At 38.2% G+C, this 19650-nt stretch overlaps 1 protein-coding gene across 7 annotated transcripts in view; it reads left to right on the top strand.

Annotated features, from left to right (window-relative positions):
- Nucleotides 1–19650, top strand: part of WWP1 (WW domain containing E3 ubiquitin protein ligase 1) — a 135401-nt gene that overhangs the window by 112026 nt on the left and 3725 nt on the right. For 5 of the 7 annotated variants that reach the window (XM_051844598.2, XM_051844597.2, XM_051844600.2 and 2 more), the window contains 6 exons: nucleotides 2042–2175; nucleotides 2275–2415; nucleotides 8576–8696; nucleotides 11554–11658; nucleotides 15895–15991; nucleotides 16423–16495. In XM_051844598.2, the coding sequence (XP_051700558.1) occupies nucleotides 2042–2175; nucleotides 2275–2415; nucleotides 8576–8696; nucleotides 11554–11658; nucleotides 15895–15991; nucleotides 16423–16495 (671 nt within the window). The remainder of the gene's footprint in view (nucleotides 1–2041; nucleotides 2176–2274; nucleotides 2416–8575; nucleotides 8697–11553; nucleotides 11659–15894; nucleotides 15992–16422; nucleotides 16496–19650) is intronic. The other 2 variants (XM_051844599.2, XM_070075277.1) reach the window with 1 other exon arrangement.

Consider the following 19650-nt stretch of genomic DNA (forward strand, 5'->3'; position numbering starts at 1 on the left):
TGACTTAAATTATTTAAAAACTGCATTGCTGCTGTGTAGAAGAGAATCTGGAATTGGGGCAAAGCAAAGAAAGTTACAAGCAGGAAGACCACTCACAACAATTCAGGTGGTATGGCAGTGAAGAAAGGGAAAAGCAGTTTAGATTCTGTGTATATTCTCAAGCTAGAACTAATAGGGTTTTCTTACAGATTAGAAGAAAGATGTGAGAGAGAGTCAAATATGGTACCAAATTTAATGATCTGTTTGAATTTTATGTCTTATTTCCATTGTTGTTTCCTAATATGGGCTGGGGTGCAGCAAGAACAAATTTTGGGGATAGGGAAAATCAGGAATCTGGATTTGGCTTATAGACATTCAGGTCAACATGTAGAATAGGCAGTTGGATATGTAAATCTGGCCATGATATCTAGATTAGAGAGAGGCATTTAGGAATTCTTGACATACAGAGAATATTAAAAGACTGTGATTGGGAATAAGCATGGACAGAGAAGTTTAAGTCAGAGAAGGAACAAGCAAAAGAGGTGAGATAAGAGATCAAATGAGAGTGGTGCCCAGAAGACAAAAATGAAAGGAAGTGTGTTTAAGGAAGGAAGACATGTTTAACTCTATCATATGTTACTTATAGGATGAGCAAGATGAGGCCTGGGAATTGACCATTTGATTTGGCAAGGTGAGATATTGTTGGATGGCAGAAAGGAAGTTGATGTGAAGTCAGTAGAGAATAGAAGAAGTGGAAACAGTAAATATGAAAAAATTTTTATTGAAGGCTGCTGTAAAGGATCATAGAGAATTGGGCAGGTACTACAAATGGATAGAGTCAAGAATGGGAGAATAAATATTTGTATTGCTAATAGTGATGATCAAATAAAGGATAGAGAATTGATGAGGCCAATAATATAAGGAATATGGGAGCAATGACCTTGAGTAGGAAGGAGAGGAAAGGTTTATTTAGTGTCCATAAAAGTAATAGAAAGCTTATCTGTAATAAGAGTATATGGATTCAGATGCTACAGTTGTGCACAGTGCAACATCCAAAAGTTTTCTTCTGGTTGCTTCTATTTTCAGTGAAATAAGAAGTGAGAGATTATCAGCACCATGTATGTAATGAGGAACAGGAGGTATTTGAGAAAAGAGGAGTGGGGATGAAGTAGTTGTCTGGGAGAGCAGGAGAGTGAATACAGTGGGGAAATATTACCAGGCAGCACTAAGCTTCCACTGATGTCATGAACCAGTTAGCTTGGCATACGCATTTCTAGCATGTTCTGCTGCCTGGGTATAGGCATTGATTAAGCTGAAAATGTAATGGTGAAGTGGGGTTTGAAGGTAAACAAGGATACTTTAGAAAGTTTGTAGGAAAATGGGACTAAAAGTAAGTTTCTTTTGGTGCAAAGAAAAAAAATTGAAGTCAGTACATAGATTTCTCATAATATGCATTTTCCATGAAATTTTTGAAGTACCTTTATACAAAGGAGTAACTTTAATGATTGATGGTGGAATCCAACTTGAGCAAAAACTTAATGAGCAGACTAGAGAGACACCAATAAGGTTATAAGTTATATTGGATATTTTTTTAATAGATCCATGTGGGGTCAGAAATTGCTGGGAGTCTGGGGCATCCTGTGTAGAGTGTTGTAAATGGGGGCAAGGCACAATGGTATTAGTACTGCAGACCTCATAGGCAGCTGTCACAGTAAAAAAGAAAGGATTGGGGTGCACAGAGCCCTTCTTCATTTTGGTATCCGATTTTGTTATACATTAAACCCTGGAGAGAGTCAGAGGATTGGTAATAAAAGTCCTTTGTTATCCTATTTATACTTTTTGTTAGTATATATTACATAGCTCTGTGATCTCTAAGAAATAGATTTTTAACTCTATAATTTGTTTTTCATACTCAGCATTTTACAAGTTTAAGTTTTTGTGGTTGATGCCATTCATATATGCATTCTGTTTGGTCTGGAAAGCCTCATTAATTCTGTTGTTATTATGGTTTAAATGAGTAATTATTGTTTTATAAATTTTAAATATTTTGTTTTCTTGGCAGGCATTATTTCATGGAAAATTTATTGATACTGGTTTTTCTTTACCATTCTACAAGCGTATGTTAAGTAAAAAACTTACTATTAAGGATTTGGAATCTATTGACACTGAATTTTATAACTCCCTTATCTGGATAAGGTTTGAAGATTTATTTTTTCAATAAGGTATTTTTCTGAAACCCATTTATATATTTTGTTAATCAGTATATATATGTATATATATATTTATTTTACCCAGAGACAACAATATTGAAGAATGTGGCTTAGAAATGTACTTTTGTGTTGACATGGAAATTTTGGGAAAAGTTACTTCACATGACCTGAAATTGGGAGGTTCTAATATACTTGTGACTGAGGAGAACAAAGACGAATATATTGGGTAAGGTGATATATCTTATTAAGGTTAAATTCTAGAATTTACAGAATACTATAGAACTAAATCGTGTATCTGTCTCCTTAACTTTATCCTTTTCTCATTTCTTGTGTTCTTCAAATAAAAGAATATACAAGCACGATGACTTTCACTTTTCCATTGCCACTTGCTATAAGCTTCTGCCTTCCCCAGATCAGAAGTCTTAAGAAATTGCTAGTAAAAATAGCTTTGTATAATCTATGTAACTTTCCATTTTTTTTAAATTTCAGGTAAATTTTATATATACAGATTCAGGAACACAGGGATACTTCCTACCTGACCCTCCCTCCCACCCATGCTCCTACCCTTCTTCCTCCTTCCTCTCTTATTCCCTCTCATAATTTTTACAATGATCTACTTTCAGCTTACTTTATGCTCCTAAGATTAACCCTACACTAAGCGAAGAGTTCAACAAATAGTAAGAATAAGACACTGTTCTTCAACAGCAGAGATAAGGGCTTTTAAACAATCATTGAATCTCAAAAGGTCAATTTCATTCCTATACATTAAATTTTTGGTACTCTATTAGTTACCACAGATCAGGGAATACATACAGTATCCGTCTTTTTGGGGACTGGCTTATTTCACTAAGTATAGTGGTTTCCAGTTGCATCCATTTTGTTGCAAAAGACAGAATTTCATTCTTTTTTATGGCTGAGTAGTATTCCATTGTGCACACACACACACACACACAAACACACACACCATAATTTCTTTATTCAGTCATCAGTTGATGGGGATCTGGGTTGATTCCATATCTTAGTTATTGTGAATTCAGCTTTAATGAACATGGGGGTACAGATCACTCATTTATATTCTGATTTCATTTCCCTAGGGTAAATTCCCAGGAGTGAGATTGCAGTCTTTCATTTTTAAATGAAAGGACAAAGGCTCGGTTAGGCAGCAGCAACACCAGTCTGAATCCCATCTTTGACTCTCATTTCTTTTTCTTATTTCTAGTCCATGTCTCTTTCCCTTTTTAAACTTAGGCTTTTAATATGGCTCACCACAACCTTGTTTGAAACTCTGATTTTCTCGAATCCCATGGTCGTGTATAATACTGATTTTCTTCACGTTCTCTTAATGGTGGTTCTCTAAATTTTCATTTCTTAAATACAGGTGTTTTTTCAAGGTTGTTTTGTTTACCCTGATTTTCTAAATGTTTTGCCACCATCACTTATATTTTCTGTTAAAGGAATATCTGAACTTTAGAAATAATTTTCACTTTTCACCCAGGTAAATCCAAACTTTATTAGGAAAAAACTAGGCAGCAAATATTTAAGGTTGTGGGTCACATATAGTCTTACTGCATTACTCAGCTCTACTGGTGTAGTACACAGCAGTCATAAACAACATGTGAACAGATAAGTTTGATTATGTTCCAGTAATGCTACTTATGAGTACTGAAAATGATTTCCAAAAGTGTTCATGTCATGCAATATTGTTTTTAATATTGTTCAAGCACTTTTCCAAAGTGTAAAGACCATTCTCAGCCCCCTTCCTGTGCACAAAAAAGATGATGGGCCAGATTGTGCCTATACACTGTATGTTCACCAACTCCCAAACTTCTAAAGGATTCATATGCTTAAATTTAATTTGTCCAGATTTCTCATTTTTTTTTCTACTTGTTGTTTCCTCTTAATCTATTTCTATTATTCATACTGCCATTTTCGCTCTACTTTACACTTGGATTCTAGCTGTCATCTTTGTCTCTTTCGGGTTTTTTTATTTTTTATATTTGTTGCAAAATGTGTGTGTATCAATACACAGACATATCCATACACCTTACACATTATTCTATATACATACACACCAAATATATCTACACACACACATACACCTTACACATTATTCTGTACTTTGCTATCTGCATCATTCAGGTCAAAGGTGATAAATCTAAGCTTTTTTCTAACAGCTAAAAAATTATGGTATATCCATACTATATTAGCCATTTCTGCTGCCTGGGGTCATTCAGGTAGACTTTTTATGTTTGATAAGCTTAAACCTCCTACAGAGTCCAGCAGTAATAATTAAATAGCACTACTGAAGCATTTCAAAAATGTTACCTGTTTCTAAGTACCAAAAGCAATTTCAGTAAAATGTCATTTAAGCTTTAAATTTTCTTTGCTACTTTGAGCTTTTTACTGTGTTGAGATTATTACTATTATTAGAAATCTTATCTGTATAGTATTACTATGTAAGAGTTGTTATCTAATCCTGAATACAATTTTTGTAGGATTTAGTTTCAGTATAAAAGAGTAATAAACTTTTCTTGTTTTTTAATCTTAACTCTTGAAAATGTTGTGATAATACATTTTAGTTGAGATACTTGATAAATATTTGTGAAGTTCTCTGGAATCTAAAGTGGAAAATGAGCATTTGATTTTGTCTGGAAGAGCCAGAAGGATTCTCCTTAGGATGCTGTGTGTAAATTAGATCTTAAAAGATGCATGAGAGCTTGCCTGATAGAGAAATGGCTTTTTGGAAAGGAGAACTAGCAAGAGCAGAGATATTGAGGTATTAAAGGGATTAGTTTATCCTGGGGATTTTCAACTACACTAATCTAGGAGTGGTATAACATGGTAGAAATAGTGACTAAATAGGAGTTTAGAATGGTAGTCAAATTTTACATAATTTAAGGATATCATATTTCTTTTTGAAGTTTTTGTTTATTTGAAAGGCAAAAAGAGACATCTCTCATCCGTTAATTTACTCCCCAAATGCCTCCACACATGGGGGTGGCAGGGACCCAGTTACTGACTCAACAACTGCTGCCTCTTTAGGGAAGCTGGAATTGGAAGCAGAGCCAAGACTCAAAACCAGGCACTCTGATAGGAGATGTGGGCCTCTAAGAAACCAGGGCTTTTTCTCCTACATTACACAAACAAATATGGGATGATCAGGTTTGTTCTTAGAAAGATAGCTGTGGTGGGGCCGGTGCTGTGGCAGAGCAGGTAAAGCTGTTGCCTGTAGTGTTGGCATCCCATGTGGGTGCTGGTTCGATTCCCGGCTGCTCCACTTCCAGTCCAGCTCTCTGCTATGGCCTGGGAAAGTAGTAGAAGATGGCCCAAGTCCTGGGCCCCTGCATCCATGTGGGAGACCTAGAAGAATCTCCTGGCTCCTGGATTCATATCAACCTAGCTCTGGTCATTGCAGCCATTTGGGAAGTGAACCAGTGGATGGGAGACCTCTCTCTCTCTCTCTCTCTCTCTCTCTCTCTCTCTCTCTTTCTCTCTCCCCCTACCTCAACCCTCTCCCCCTCCCTCCCTCTCTGTCTCCCCGCCTCCCCTCTCTCTCTCCCTCTGTAACTCTGCCTTTCAAATAAATAAATAAATATTAAAAAAAAAAAAGTGTAGGGGCCAGTGTGTGGCATAGTGGGTTAAGCTGCCACTTGTGGCACTGGCATCCCATATTTAAAAAAAAAAAAAAAAACAAAACAACTCTGGCATAAGTGTGGAGGGTGAATTGGGAGTGACAGCTAGGAAAGGAAGTGATTTGAGACTAGAAGACTAGTTAATCAGTACTCTGGTTGTAAGGTACTATAGACCTGTAATGGGGCAGATGCAGTAGATACAAAAATGAGGGAATGAATTTTTAAGAATGTTACAAGAATAGGATGGTTCAGATTCAATGACTGCTTGATTGAATATACTGGGGGATTGGTTGCCAGTTGGATTTTGTTTTTTTGTTTGTTGTTGTTGGTTGTGTTATTTTTTGTGGTTTTTTGTTTTTGTTTTTGTTTTTTTGACAGGCAGAGTTAGACAGTGAGAGAGACAGAGAGAAAGGTCTTCCTTTTCCATTGGTTCACCCCCCAATGGCCACTGCAGCCGGCGCACTGCGCCGATCCGAAGCCAGGAGCCAGGTGCTTCTCCTGGTCTCCCATGCGGGTGCAGTGCCCAAGCACTTGGGCCATCCTCCACTGCCTTCCCGGGCCACAGCAGAGAGCTGGACTGGAAGAGGAGCAGCTGGGACAGAATCCGGCACCCCTACCGGGACTAGAACCCGGTGTGCCGGCGCCACAGGCAGAGGATTATCCTATTGAGCCGTGGCGCCAGCCCGCCAGTTGGATTTTGTAGCAGGATATCCAAGGAGTGATGTCCTATAGACATCTTAATTTCAGGAGGGAAGTAGGATTTGGGAGTTCAAAACTTGCTGGCTTTTCTGTGATAGTTGAAACTTTGGTAGTTGAAAATCCATCTTTAGAGAGCAAATAGCTAGAAGAGCAAAGAAGACAGACACGCAAGTAGCACCAACATTTTTGGAATAGTGAAATTAATGAAGGGGACTGTGGGGAGCAACTCGGACTAGACTAAGTTACTGGAATTAAGACTTATTCTATGCATCTGCTCTCCCACAATATGGCGCTGGGAGAGAAGTAAACAGCTTCCGCACAGCTGCCTCCAGTTCAACCAATAAACTGCAGGACCTGCTCCTGATTGGAGGAGAGCAGTGTACTCGGCGTGTGGGTAGCAGAGTTGGGATTGGTGGAAGAGGACTATAAAGGAGGAGAGAGACAACATGCACCAGGAACATCTATCTGAAGGAATACCTGTGCAGCCCCCGAGAGAGCCGGCCGGTGGTGTGCCGCTCCCCTACGGAAGTGGGGAAAGTGGCAGGGGGAGCCGCCTTTCCACGGAGGTGGAAGGATCGGCAGCCAACCCGGGAAGGACCAGCAGCAAACCCGGGAAGGGCCGAGCAGACAAAAGAACAGCGCAGGGTCTAGTGTCGTTCCTCCACGAAGAGGGGGAGTGACAGGGGACCAGGAGCCACCAAAGCCAAATCAGGAACAGTGGTGTTACCAGACCTGAGAGCAACTGCATGAGAGCTGGGAAGGCTAATGTCTAGTGTAACAGGACGTTCGTGTGGCGTGAACCTAAGAAGAGGGTGCTGGATTTTGTAATTGGGAATTCCTGGGTGACACTTGTAAAGAAAATTTTTTATTCTTAGAGGAGATATTGAAACCAAACTGCCATGGTTTAAAATTTGGAGGAATTGGAGGTGAGAAGCTGGAGGTGGTACTTGTGGTAGTAAGAGAACCAAGAGAGTAGTATAAGAGTTATTCTGCGTTGAAGGAAGGGTTTTGGATGAAAGCAATCTGAACTGCTCTGTGGGCAAACGGGAAGAAGAGTAGGATGGTAGAGTTGACATTATGGGGCAAAAATGGTTAGTGATTAATGATGGGAAGTTTTGAAGGCAGCAAGCATGGAAGGTTTGCCTCAGAATAGCATAAGATCAACTTCCCCTAGACACAAGAAGGACTTACAAATGGGAGAAGCATGGATAAATTTGCTTTCTTTTCACCACTAGAATCATTGGTTTCTCCTCCTCAAGCAGTATCTGCTGTTACTCCAGTGGGTCTTCTCCAGACCCATCTCCTTATAAAAGATTCTTGGACAAATTTTGTGTCTAACTGATTTTCTTATTTCTACACTTGATCTTAGCCAAAAGGCCGAGAAGTGATGGTATTCTGTTTCTTATCATGAGTACTTCCCTACCACACAACTGCTTTACGTCTCCTCAGAATGTTTTATTTCCATATTCATTTCTTCCCTTCTGGTTAGGTAGTCTTCATGTTCTCCAATAAACCAGCATGTAAAGAACCTATTCTCCAGCTTTAAGCCTGCTTAAACCACACACTGAACAAGCATGTGGCCTGTAGACAGATTGCCCTTGCATGCTATTGGGACAGTCCTTTGCTTCTCTGGTGGGCAAGGCTTTGAATTGGAGTCCTCAGATCTTTGGCAAATGCTTTGTGGAAGGAGAGCTATTAAATGCCCTTGCCTTCCTGTGTCAAAACACTGTATTTGGAATTGCTTGTCTCAATATAAATGGGAAATAATTAGTACTAGAATTTGTCTAGCTTACTGATAAGAACTTACTTTTTAAAAAAGCCCTTTCAATTGCTACTGGTGTGTTAGAACTGTATTCTCATGGAGAATCATATACTAACTCTAAAGTTATGTCTGCATATTGTACTACATAAATACAGACATACTCCTATATGTTTGTTTTATGTGTATGTGTATGTGGTATATTTAGAAAGAGAAGGAGCTTTAAAAAATTATGGTTTTTTAAGTCTTTTACGTCAAATACAAATGACCTGCTTTTAAAATATATTTATTTTCAGTTTAATGACAGAATGGCGATTTTCTCGAGGAGTACAAGAACAGACCAAAGCCTTCCTTGATGGTTTTAATGAAGTTGTTCCCCTTCAGTGGCTACAGTACTTTGATGAAAAAGAATTGGAGGTTAGTGTAGGGAATGTTAAGGGTGGAGTGTATGTGCTGTTTTGTGGTTTTATAGAATAGTTTCCACTCATTTTTAAATCATGTAGTACAGACAACCTTGGATCCTTTCATTTGTCTGAATGTTTAGATGGTATTAATACTAACATTAGGTGAATCTTGATGGCATTCTCTGAACCATGATGATGATAAAAATGTAGAATCATTAATGCCAGTTGTTAAGGATCATAAAGAGTGATTGAAACATTATTAATAATAATTCTTAGAACTTTGTGAAAACCCAGTTTGGTGGTGAGTTGCTTTAAAGATCAGATTTTTTTAAAAGTATTTTTTTTTAAAGAGAGCATCCACTGATTTATTCCCCAAATGCCTGCAGTGGCCCCCTGTCTAGAAGGTGGGGAAGGGAACATAGCCAGGATCCAGACATCAATCCAGGTCTCCTACATCGGTGGAAGGTGGTAGGAACCCAGTCAGTTGCACCATCGCTGCTGCCCCCAGATTCTGCATGAGCAGAAAGCTGGAATCAGGAGCCAGACCTAATTATTGAACCTAGGCACTCTGAAATGGGACCCAGGCCCCCTTAACTGGCATTTTAATGGCTAAGTCAAACATCTACCCCAAAAGATCAGATTTTTAAGTCATGAGTTCTTAGTAGTTTTAATAGTATTGGGACTTTATATATATACTAAAATAGCTGTCTGTGTTAATATTTAACACTGTAGCCATCTTGGGCTCTCTAGAAATAATGGTGAATTTAACAAGGCTATGGATACAATTTAATAATAAAAAATTGGTTTTATTTCTGTGCATCAGTGACAGACACTTGGATGTTGAAATTTTAAAGTTTCATTTTCTAGAGCATTAAAATTTAACAAGATTGCTAAACCAAAAACAAAGATATACTACCTTATGTTTTAGATGTCATTTTCTCCCTGCTGACCTAGAGATTCAACAAAATCCCTGTCAGTACCCCCAAATATTTTAAAGAAAGTCATAAATGTAAATGTGAAAGTTTTAAGAAAAGATCTTGATGTAGGCAAAAATTCCTTAGAACACCAAAAGCCAATAACAAAAAATATGGGTAAATTGGACTTCATCAAAACTAAAAACTTGAGCTGTTAAAATGAAAGCATTAAGTAAATGAAAAGGACGACTTACATACTGGGAGAAACTATTAAGATAATGGTCTGACATCCATTTTAGAAACTCATAACTCAAAAAAATTTTAAGTACACAAAGACCCACTTCATAAAAGAAGTTAACGCATGGGAAGTGCAAATTAAAATTAAGTGAAATACCACTTTGGGATGCTGTTGGTAGTTTCTTAAAATGAATGTACGTCTACCTTATGGTTTAGCAGTTCCACTATTGTCTGTTTACCCAAATGAAATAAATTATATATCCACATAAAAACTTGTGCATAAAAGTTCACAACTCAATTCATCAAAGCCAAAAAAGTGGAAATGACTTACATGTCCATAAACAAATGAATGGGCAAACCAATTGTGGTATATGTGATATACTCATATCATGAAATACTACTTACCAATACAAAAGAATGAAATACTCGTACCCACAATAACATGGATAAATGTCAAAAACATTGTGCTGAGCAGAAGACAAAAAAGCAGAAGAGTATGTGTGTGTGTGTGTGTGTATATATATATATATGTATGACATGGATTCTCAAAAAGGCAAATGTAATCTCTGGTGAAATCATTTATCACCTAAAGCAGAGATGGAGATGATGGTTTTGACTGTAGAAAAGGGAAATAGTAAAATATGCTCTAACTTGATTGTGATGTTGGTTATACAAAGTATATACATCTGTTGTAACTCATCTGGCTTTATAAACTTATGCATTTTATTGTGTGCAAATTATAACTCAGAGTTGATTTATGAAAAGATTGAGGTAAGATTTTAGATTATTGTGCCTGAAATAATTTTTATCCCATTTATAACAAGTAGAGGTTATTTGAAAATTTCATCTGTGAATAATCTTTTAATAATAAATAAGTTATAAGAGGTTAGGATATTTTTGATTCCTAAGTAAGATGGTATAGATTTATTATTATTATTATTTGAGAGGTAGAGTTGCAGTGAGAGGGACAGACAGAAAGGTCCTCCATCTGCCAGTATGCTCCCTAAATGGCCGCAACAGCTAGAGCTGCACCGATCTGGAGCCAGGAGTTTCTTCCAGTTCTCCCACACGGGTATAGGGGTCCAAGCGCTGGGGGGCCATGTTCTACTGCCTTCCCAGGCCACAGCAGAGAGCCGGATCATAAGAGGACAGCCAGGACTAGAACCACTGTCCATATGGGTTGTCAGCGCTGCAGGCAGAGGATTAACCTACTGTGCCACAGCATTGGACCCAGTGTTAAGATTTTTAAAAAAGTAGAAATTGATCTTTGAAACTAATCAATTTATGTACACAAGTAAGGGGATTATGTATATATGTGTGTATGTATATATATGTATTTGTTTATATATATATTATACACACACACACACACACACACAGAGATTACATTACCACAAGTGGTAATGTTTCTACTGATGAATACTCCAAATGCTTTTGGTTTGAGTTCAGTGAACATGGATAAAGTACCAAAGAATCCTTTATGCTAAATTGTCACTGATTGTTAGAATTGCTTACTGTGATTATTTCTCATGCACACAGTTTTGCGCACTGTGCATTGGAAAATTTCAGTTACCTAATTGTTCTCTTCACTAAGTCTTTATTGTATCCCAATACCTTCTCATTTCCTAGGTTATGTTGTGTGGCATGCGAAAATTTCAGTTACCTAATTGTTCTCTTCACTAAGTCTTTATTGTATCCCAATACCTTCTCATTTCCTAGGTTATGTTGTGTGGCATGCAGGAGGTTGACTTGGCAGACTGGCAGAGAAATACGGTTTATCGACATTATACAAGAAACAGCAAGCAAATCATTTGGTTTTGGCAGGTATTTGCTTTCATCTTCTTGGAAGAAAGTATACAAAGAAAATAATTTCTAATAAAATGGTTTAAAAATAACTTTTTTAGTTGAGACTGCTTTTGGATATGATTTTTAGCCTTCCAATTCTAAATCTAAAGTGAATAGTGTGAGTACTTGTTAAAAGTATGTTTCATTGTTTTTATGAATAAAGACATGAATAACAATCTTATATAAGAATGATTTCATGGTAATAGTTGTAGGTATAGCATTATTTTCTAAAGGTATCAAAAGCATTCTATAAATTCCATTTAATCTCAGAAGTAAATGAAGACATGCTTTTTTTAATTTTTTATTTTTTTTAAAGATTTTATTTATTTATTTGAGAGGTAAAGTTACAGACAGTGAGAGGGAAACACAGAGAGAAAGGTCTTCCTTCCCGTTGGTTCACTCCCCAAATGGCTGCAATGGCCAGAGCTGTGCCGATCCGAAGCCAGGAGCCAGTGCTTCTTCCCGGTTTCCCGTGCAGGTGCAGGGGCCCAAGCACCTGGGCCATCCTCTACCACCTTCCCAGACCATAGTAGAGAGCTGGATTGGAAGCAGAGCAGCCGGGACTAGAACTGACGTCCATATGGGATGCCAGCGCCGCAGGTGGAGGATTAACCTACTGCGCCACAGCACCGGCCCCGAGGACATGCATTTTTTAATGAGAAAGTTAGTGCAGAAACTTTGATTCTTTTTAAGATAAGATGCTAGGGAATTATAAAATCTAGAGGATAATGTCCAAGGATACTTATTTCCTTATTTTAATCAACTTTTTGCTTGTTTTCTATGTTTGAGAATTTAAAATCTGTAGTTCAAGGATGTCCTTCACATATGTATTCTGATAATTAAGACTTACTTGATCAACTTAATGCCTGAACTTTTGGTTCACCTCTGTGTAACTGTTTGATTTACAGAAAAACAGTGACCCGGGGTTTTATACTGGTATAGATTTTCCAGAAGTTCTATCTTTCATAAGGACAATGTCATGAATTTATTGCTTAACATTTTCCATTAGTGTAGCCACTTCTAGAGGTTTAGCTTAAAATATACAATAACATGTACAGATGGCACATACCAAAGTATTTAATGCAGTGTTATCGGTGTACTAACAGAGATTTGAAACAACCTGAATGTTCATTAGGAGAGGACTGAGTAAATAAACTATCATTTATCCGTTTTATACTTCTATACTTTATATTAATCATTCTTTTTTAGAATACAAATTAAAAACATTGGAGAATATGTTTTAATACAATATTAAGGAGAAAATGGAAGGTACTAACTAATGTGCATTGTCGCTCCCCGTCTTCGTGGAGGAACGACACAGGACCCTGCGCTGTTCTTTCGTCTGCTCGGCCCTCCCCGGGTTTGCTGCTGGTTCTTCCCGGGTTGGCTACTATCCCTTCCACCTCCGTGGAAGGGCAGTTCCCCCTGGCCACATTCCCCACTTCCGCAGGGGAGCGGCACACCGCCGGCCGGCTCTTCTCGGGGGCTGCACAGGTGTTCCTTCAGCTAGATGTTCCCCTTAGATGTTCCTGGTGCATGCCGTCTCTCTCCTCCTTTATAGTCCTCCTCTGCCAATCCCAACTCGGCTGCCCACACGCCGAGTACGCTGCTCTCCTCCAATCAGTAGCAAGTCCTACAGTTTATTGGTTGAACTGGAGGCAGCTGTGCGGAAGCTGTTTACTTCTCTCCCAGCGCCATATTGTGGGAGAGCAGATGCATAGAATAAGTCTTAATTCCAGTAACTCAGTCTAGTCCGGTTTGCTCCCCACAGTGCATAATATGCTGTTCTTTGGTTAAACAGAAATTTGCATTCTGTATAGTAAAAGTATGCTATTATATGAACTGGCTATTTCTAAAAAGGCAGGAAAAAAGTAGCAGTGGTTCTAGAAGGCAGGTGAGCACTTGGAGGCCAAGGTGGGAAAAACTGCTTTTCATACTCTAGTCTTTTAGTCTTTTTTTTTTTTAAAGATTTATTTTTATTTATTTGAGACAGAGTTAGAGAGAGAGGTAGAGACGGAGAGAGAAGTCTTCCATCCACTGGTTCACTCCCCAAATGGCTGCAACGGCTGTAGCTGAGCCAATCCGAAGTTGGGAGCCAGGAGCTTCCTCCAGGTCTCCCATGTGGGCACAGGGGCCCAAAGACTTGGGCCATCCTCCACTGCCTTCCCAGGCCATAGCAGAGAGCTGGATTGGAAGTGGAGCAGCCAGGACTAGAACTGGCGCCCGTATGAGATGCAGGCACCTTAGGCCGGGGCTTCAACCCGCTGCACCACAGCGCCAGCCCCTAGTCCTTTTGAATTCTGTGTTACTACTTATTATAAATAAATTAAAATGAAAGGAATAAATCCATTTGCAGACCTAAAATACCTGAATTGCATTACACACTGTGTATATAGGTGTCTGCAGTCTTATTAGGCTCTTTACTAGCTTTGTTACACTTTTTATTCTCGTTTGGACATTTCTATCTGTGTAGCCAGGGAGCTTAAGCTTAGGGTTATATAAATATGATATTTGTATTTTCTAAATTGGATTGAAGGAAAATGATGTTTATACCAGAACTGGTAATAAACTCTGTTTCCTGTCTGATGAAATATGTACCCGATTACAGTTCTAATGTGAAACGTTTTTGGTCACTATTAGCACATTTCTTTGTCTTAAACTTAAAGATTATCCCCTATGTTAATGATACCTCTGTTTTCAAACTGTTCCCTAAGTACCTTGCTTTCTTTTATACTCAAACCAATCAAATCTGTATTTTACCACATTACCCATTTCTGTTCTGCTTTAAAAAGTACTACTCAGCAGGCACCATGGCTCAATAGGCTAATCCTCTGCCTTCGGCACTGGCACCCAGGGTTCTAGACCTGGTTGGGGCGCCAGATTCTGTCCCGGTTGCTCCTCTTCCAGTCCAGCTCTCTGTTGTGGCCCGGGAGTGCAGTGGAGGATGGCCCAAGTGCTTGGGCCCTGCACCCGCATGGGAGACCAGGAGAAGCACCTGGTTCCTGGCTTCCGATCGGCTCAGCGCTCCAGCTGCAACATGCCAGCTGTAACATGCCGGCAGTAGCAGCCACTTGGGGGGTGAACCAACGGAAAAAGGAAGACCTTTCTGTCTCTCTCTCTAACTCTGCCTGTCCAAAAAAAAAAAAAAAAAAAAAAAATTACTACTCATGATTACTACTCATGGGACCAGCACCATGACGCAGTAGTTTAATCCTCTGCCTGCAACACCAGAATCCCATATGGGTGCTGTTTCTAGTCCGGGCTGCTCCATTGCTGATCCAGCTCTCTGCTATGGCCTGGGAAAGCAGTAGAAGATGGCCCGAGTCCTTGTGCTCCTGCACCCACGTGGGAGACCAGGAAGAAACACCTGACTCCTGGCTTCGCATTGGTGTAGCTCCGGCCATTGCAGCAATTTGGGCAATGAACCACTCTCACTGTTGTAACTCTACCTCTCAAATAAATAAAATTTTAAAGTACTACTCCATGAACTAGACAATTTCAAGGAATATATAATTTGTTTTTTTGGGTACCTGTCAGGAAGAACTCAAAGCACTGGGAAAAGTGTTCAGTGGCAGAAATTACCACAGATTATTCTGAGTGCCAATAGGAAGGTATTCATTTGTTTTCTGTTGCTTAGAAGGGAGATGGGTAGCTGACTCAGAAAAATACAATGGTTTAGAACTCAACCAGACTCAAGTCCAGATGTTAGTTCTTGAGAAGGACAAATTATTTAACCCATCTAGGTCTCTACTTTCTTGTATGTGCGGTGTGGCTGCAATAATAATACCTATCTCAAATAATTTCTGTGGGAATGAAATACATAAAAACACATGGCACAGTGCTTGGCAGGAGCCCTCATAGAATAGCTGCTATTTTACAAGCCAACAACTTACCTGTCCTCTTCGCACTTTTAGTGGTATGACCTTATTAGTCAAGTGATACCTTAAGCCTCTTGTTTATTTCCTCCCTTTAAGAATGTAATACTGGCCAACCTATAGTGCTACTGTGAGGATTAACTGAAGTTAAGATTCATAATGGATTTATCAAAGTGCCTAGCCTTTATACATGAGAAATGTTACAATCACTTTTTATCACCTTTTGAACCAATGTCAGTGTTAAACATGATTTAATTTTTTTCAAGTGCCTACTAGTTTCATTATTGAGGATAAGTTAGCACTTATTTTATATTAAAGTACATTTGATTTTGTTATACAGTTTGTCAAAGAGACAGACAATGAAGTAAGAATGCGACTATTGCAGTTTGTCACTGGAACCTGCCGTCTACCTCTGGGAGGATTTGCTGAGCTTATGGGTAAATGCCCGATTCACTGCATGTAATGACAGTATTGGCCTTTAGAGATACAATAGACTGGAACAGAAGGATTATTATTCTATGCTCTGAGAGGGCTTCTACTGGAATGCAAAAATGAGTGGTTAATATCAAAGGCATGTGTAAGCCAAAAATGAAAGTTGTCTCATAAAGCCTAGGAAACCATTGCTTTCCTTCCTAGAGTAATTGTGAAGGGAGCAAGAATCTGTGGAAAGTTATTTTTCCACTCAAAGAACTGTTAATGCTGGGTGTCTGCACTAATGAGCCTCTACAGGTAGACATACCTTGCATTCAGAATTTTTTCGTTTATTCTGTATCATTCATGATTATGTGACATACTCTGTTATTTAACTAGTTGTCAAAACCAAGAAGTCCAAAGGATCAGATAAATTTTGTCTTGTTTTCTGGTTTAGGAAGTAATGGGCCTCAAAAGTTTTGTATTGAAAAAGTGGGCAAAGACACCTGGTTACCGAGAAGCCATACATGGTAAGTTTAATAATCCTAAATAGGAAGGTCAAAGCCAGAATATCTTGTTTTCTAAAATACATATCTACGTTCCAGTGTGACTGTCGAGTCACTAGTTAGAATCTGTATTTTAAAAACAGACTAATGCAGCATTCTCTAAACACTTTAGGAGAGTTCTTATCAGTGAAGAGAAAGAGTTGAGAAATATATCCATTGACTGAACAAATAGAGTACCCATTAGGTATAAAGTAAAACTGAAGTGCCCTCTTCATTCTGTGAACTTTATGCTTCCTGATGGGCTACACATGAGAAACAGGTAAACAAATACTGTGGAAATAAGTAGACTGCTCTAACAGAACAGCTGACAAGAATGGACTTTAGATTAGGTGGTGGAGATTCCCTGGAAGGGACAGTAGCTAAGTTTGATAAATAGCTTGCTGTGGGAATAAAGAGGGGTAAAAGCACTCTTTGAATAGAAATGTTGCAGTAAAGCAAAGATCATGAAGTAAGAAATTGTTTTTCAAGGAAATGAATGACCACTGATTTGACTGGAACTTGGTGAATCAAAGGAGATGAAAAAGAATTTGGGGTTTCACTCTAAGAATATTTAGAAGACTTTAAAGAGTAATGGAACCTAACGAAAAAAACACTCTGGTAACAGTGCAGAGAAGGAATTGGATGCAAGGATGAATGCAGGAAGATTAGATGCAAAATAATTATGGTAACCAGTGGAAAGATGATAGCTTAGACATACATGGTTCTTTCCAGAGGTCAAAGTATTTTCATTCTAAGCCATTATTTATCTTTTTTATTGTTTTGACAATTGTATTTATATTGCAAAATTGCTTGCCATGTCTTAGCACAAAACAAGGCAGTGGCACCAAGCTCATGACTCTGTTCCTTATATTCTTCAACATCACACCCTTGATAGATTTAAAGAACAACAACGAAAAAAAGGCCACATGCATTCACCATGGTTCTTTAGCTTTATTAAATCTCAGTGCTTGCGTATATGTTTTTCTAACATTCTGTGTTAGTCTGAACAAAGCACTTTAAGGAACTTTTTTTTTTATTTGACAGAGTGACAAATGACTTGAGCAGACTCTGAGGAATAACAAACAGACATTTGTTGGCTGCAATTGAATTTTCAAGCAAAAACTGGAATTTTGGAAAATTTGTATATACTACCATAGATTTGACAGTTTCCTAAGACTTTAACAATAAGATTAGTGGTAGTAGTGTTGCAAATAAATATAGTTTCTCCCCTTGTTGTCTACTTAAAATAACAACATTTAGAAAAGCTTTTTTACCTTGTTGAAACAGTATTTTCAAGTGACCAACAAATGCATGCTATTACAAAATCACACAAGGACAAAATGCTCATTGAGAGTGCAAGAGAGACCAATAGATCTTATAATGAAGTGCAAAATATTCTTTGATAAGACTTCAGACCCCTCCTTGTGCATAACCTTGTCAAATTTAGTGCTGTATCAAAGAAGAATATCCACAGTCATCTGAAATGATGACTATAGTTTTCTAACTACTTATCTGTGTAGGGCCAGATTTTCATAAACTTTGTCCAAAACAATATGGTACAGACAGATTAATAAATACAAGTATGTTTTGGAATCCAAATACAAAAAGGCCTGTTAAACTCTAAAATAAGCTCACTGGTTACACTATTTTGTAGTCATTTTCTTTTAATATAATTTACACTTATTTTAAATTAAATATTTTTAAAATCATTTTACATTCTATTATGGTAAAATATTGATAGATGTAATTCACTAAACAAAATCTCTTTAAGGTTCTCAGTAGTAAGAGTGAAGAGTGGTCCTGTGACCAAAAGAATTGGAGAGCCTTTGGCCTGGATAAAAGCAGCAGACAATTTGTGGAGGCAAAATAAAGAGTTAAAGTAAATTTTAGATTTTATAAAGGTTTCTATTGAAGTATGAGGGGACTTCACCACATAAGTACAGAAAGTGGAATTAAAAGGTTTATCATGATGTAGAAACAAGTTTTAATTCCATTCATAGCAGGATCTTCAGAAAGTTCTTGGAAGATACATGGATTTCAGAATTTTTTTTACCAAAATAAACTTGTCTTTGAATTCCATTTTTCCTTGAACTTTTGGAAGTACCTTCATATATGGTACTTTTGAGAACATATTGGAAGAGCTGGCAGAAAATAGGCAGGTGTTAGAGAAACGTGGCTAAGAATGCTGGGCAGTATTGGATTGCTTGTTTGGATTTGGTAGTTCATTTAATGACAACAGTCAGCCTGACTGCAGGATTTCCACCCACCTGCTTCCTCCACGCTCCCACCATACACTAATTTTCAGCTATTAAGGTGCGAGGACCAAGAAAACAGAAGATGGATACATTTAGCACTTGATTTTTGACTTCTTATTTTAAAATGGGGAGAGATGTAGAATTTAAAAGTATTTGCAAGGTATTGATTATAATGATGTATCATGATTTCTAAAGTAACTATAATGATGATGTATGGATAAAGAGAAGGCAGGACAGGGCAATGAAACAATAATGGGTTAACAGGTTGGTATTATCTAAGGTGGAATGACAGGTGGTCAGAGAACAGAAGTTTTAAATTAGAAATTGACTTTACTGCTGAAGGCAAGGCACCATCCTGAGATGAGTAACTGAAGTACAGTAGGAAAGCACTAACAGTTTGCAGGGCAAGGGATGTGAAGCCGTGAGGAGGGAGAGGAGGACTGAGCCAGGTGCCAGTGTTGCTACTGAGTGAAGCTCAATAGGTACCCTAAGGTGGGCTCAGTGGACAGCCTGCGTTTCAGAGAAGGAAAGTGTTATTGATTGGCTGCAGGGAAAATAGTGCATCTTAAGATGATTAGATTTCAGATATGTCAAGAGAAAAACAGTTATTAACACTATAGGAGTCTGTAAAATCATGAAATAGAATTTGAGAAGAATGGATTTGAAAGATCTGAGATGGAGAATGGAGACTGGGAATTCAGACCAGGGGAAATGCAGGGCAGTATTGGGATGAGCATTGGGAAGAAAACAGAAGTAACGAATGTGGTTTTGTGTATGTTACACACACATCAGACTTACTGTTAGAACTAAAACTTAAAATGGTATTTTGATATTTATATAGTATGCAATAAAATATTAATGGATTTTAGCATATCCCTGTCCTTT

This window comes from Oryctolagus cuniculus, chromosome 6 (assembly GCF_964237555.1).
Source record: "Oryctolagus cuniculus chromosome 6, mOryCun1.1, whole genome shotgun sequence".
NCBI lineage: Eukaryota > Metazoa > Chordata > Mammalia > Lagomorpha > Leporidae > Oryctolagus > Oryctolagus cuniculus.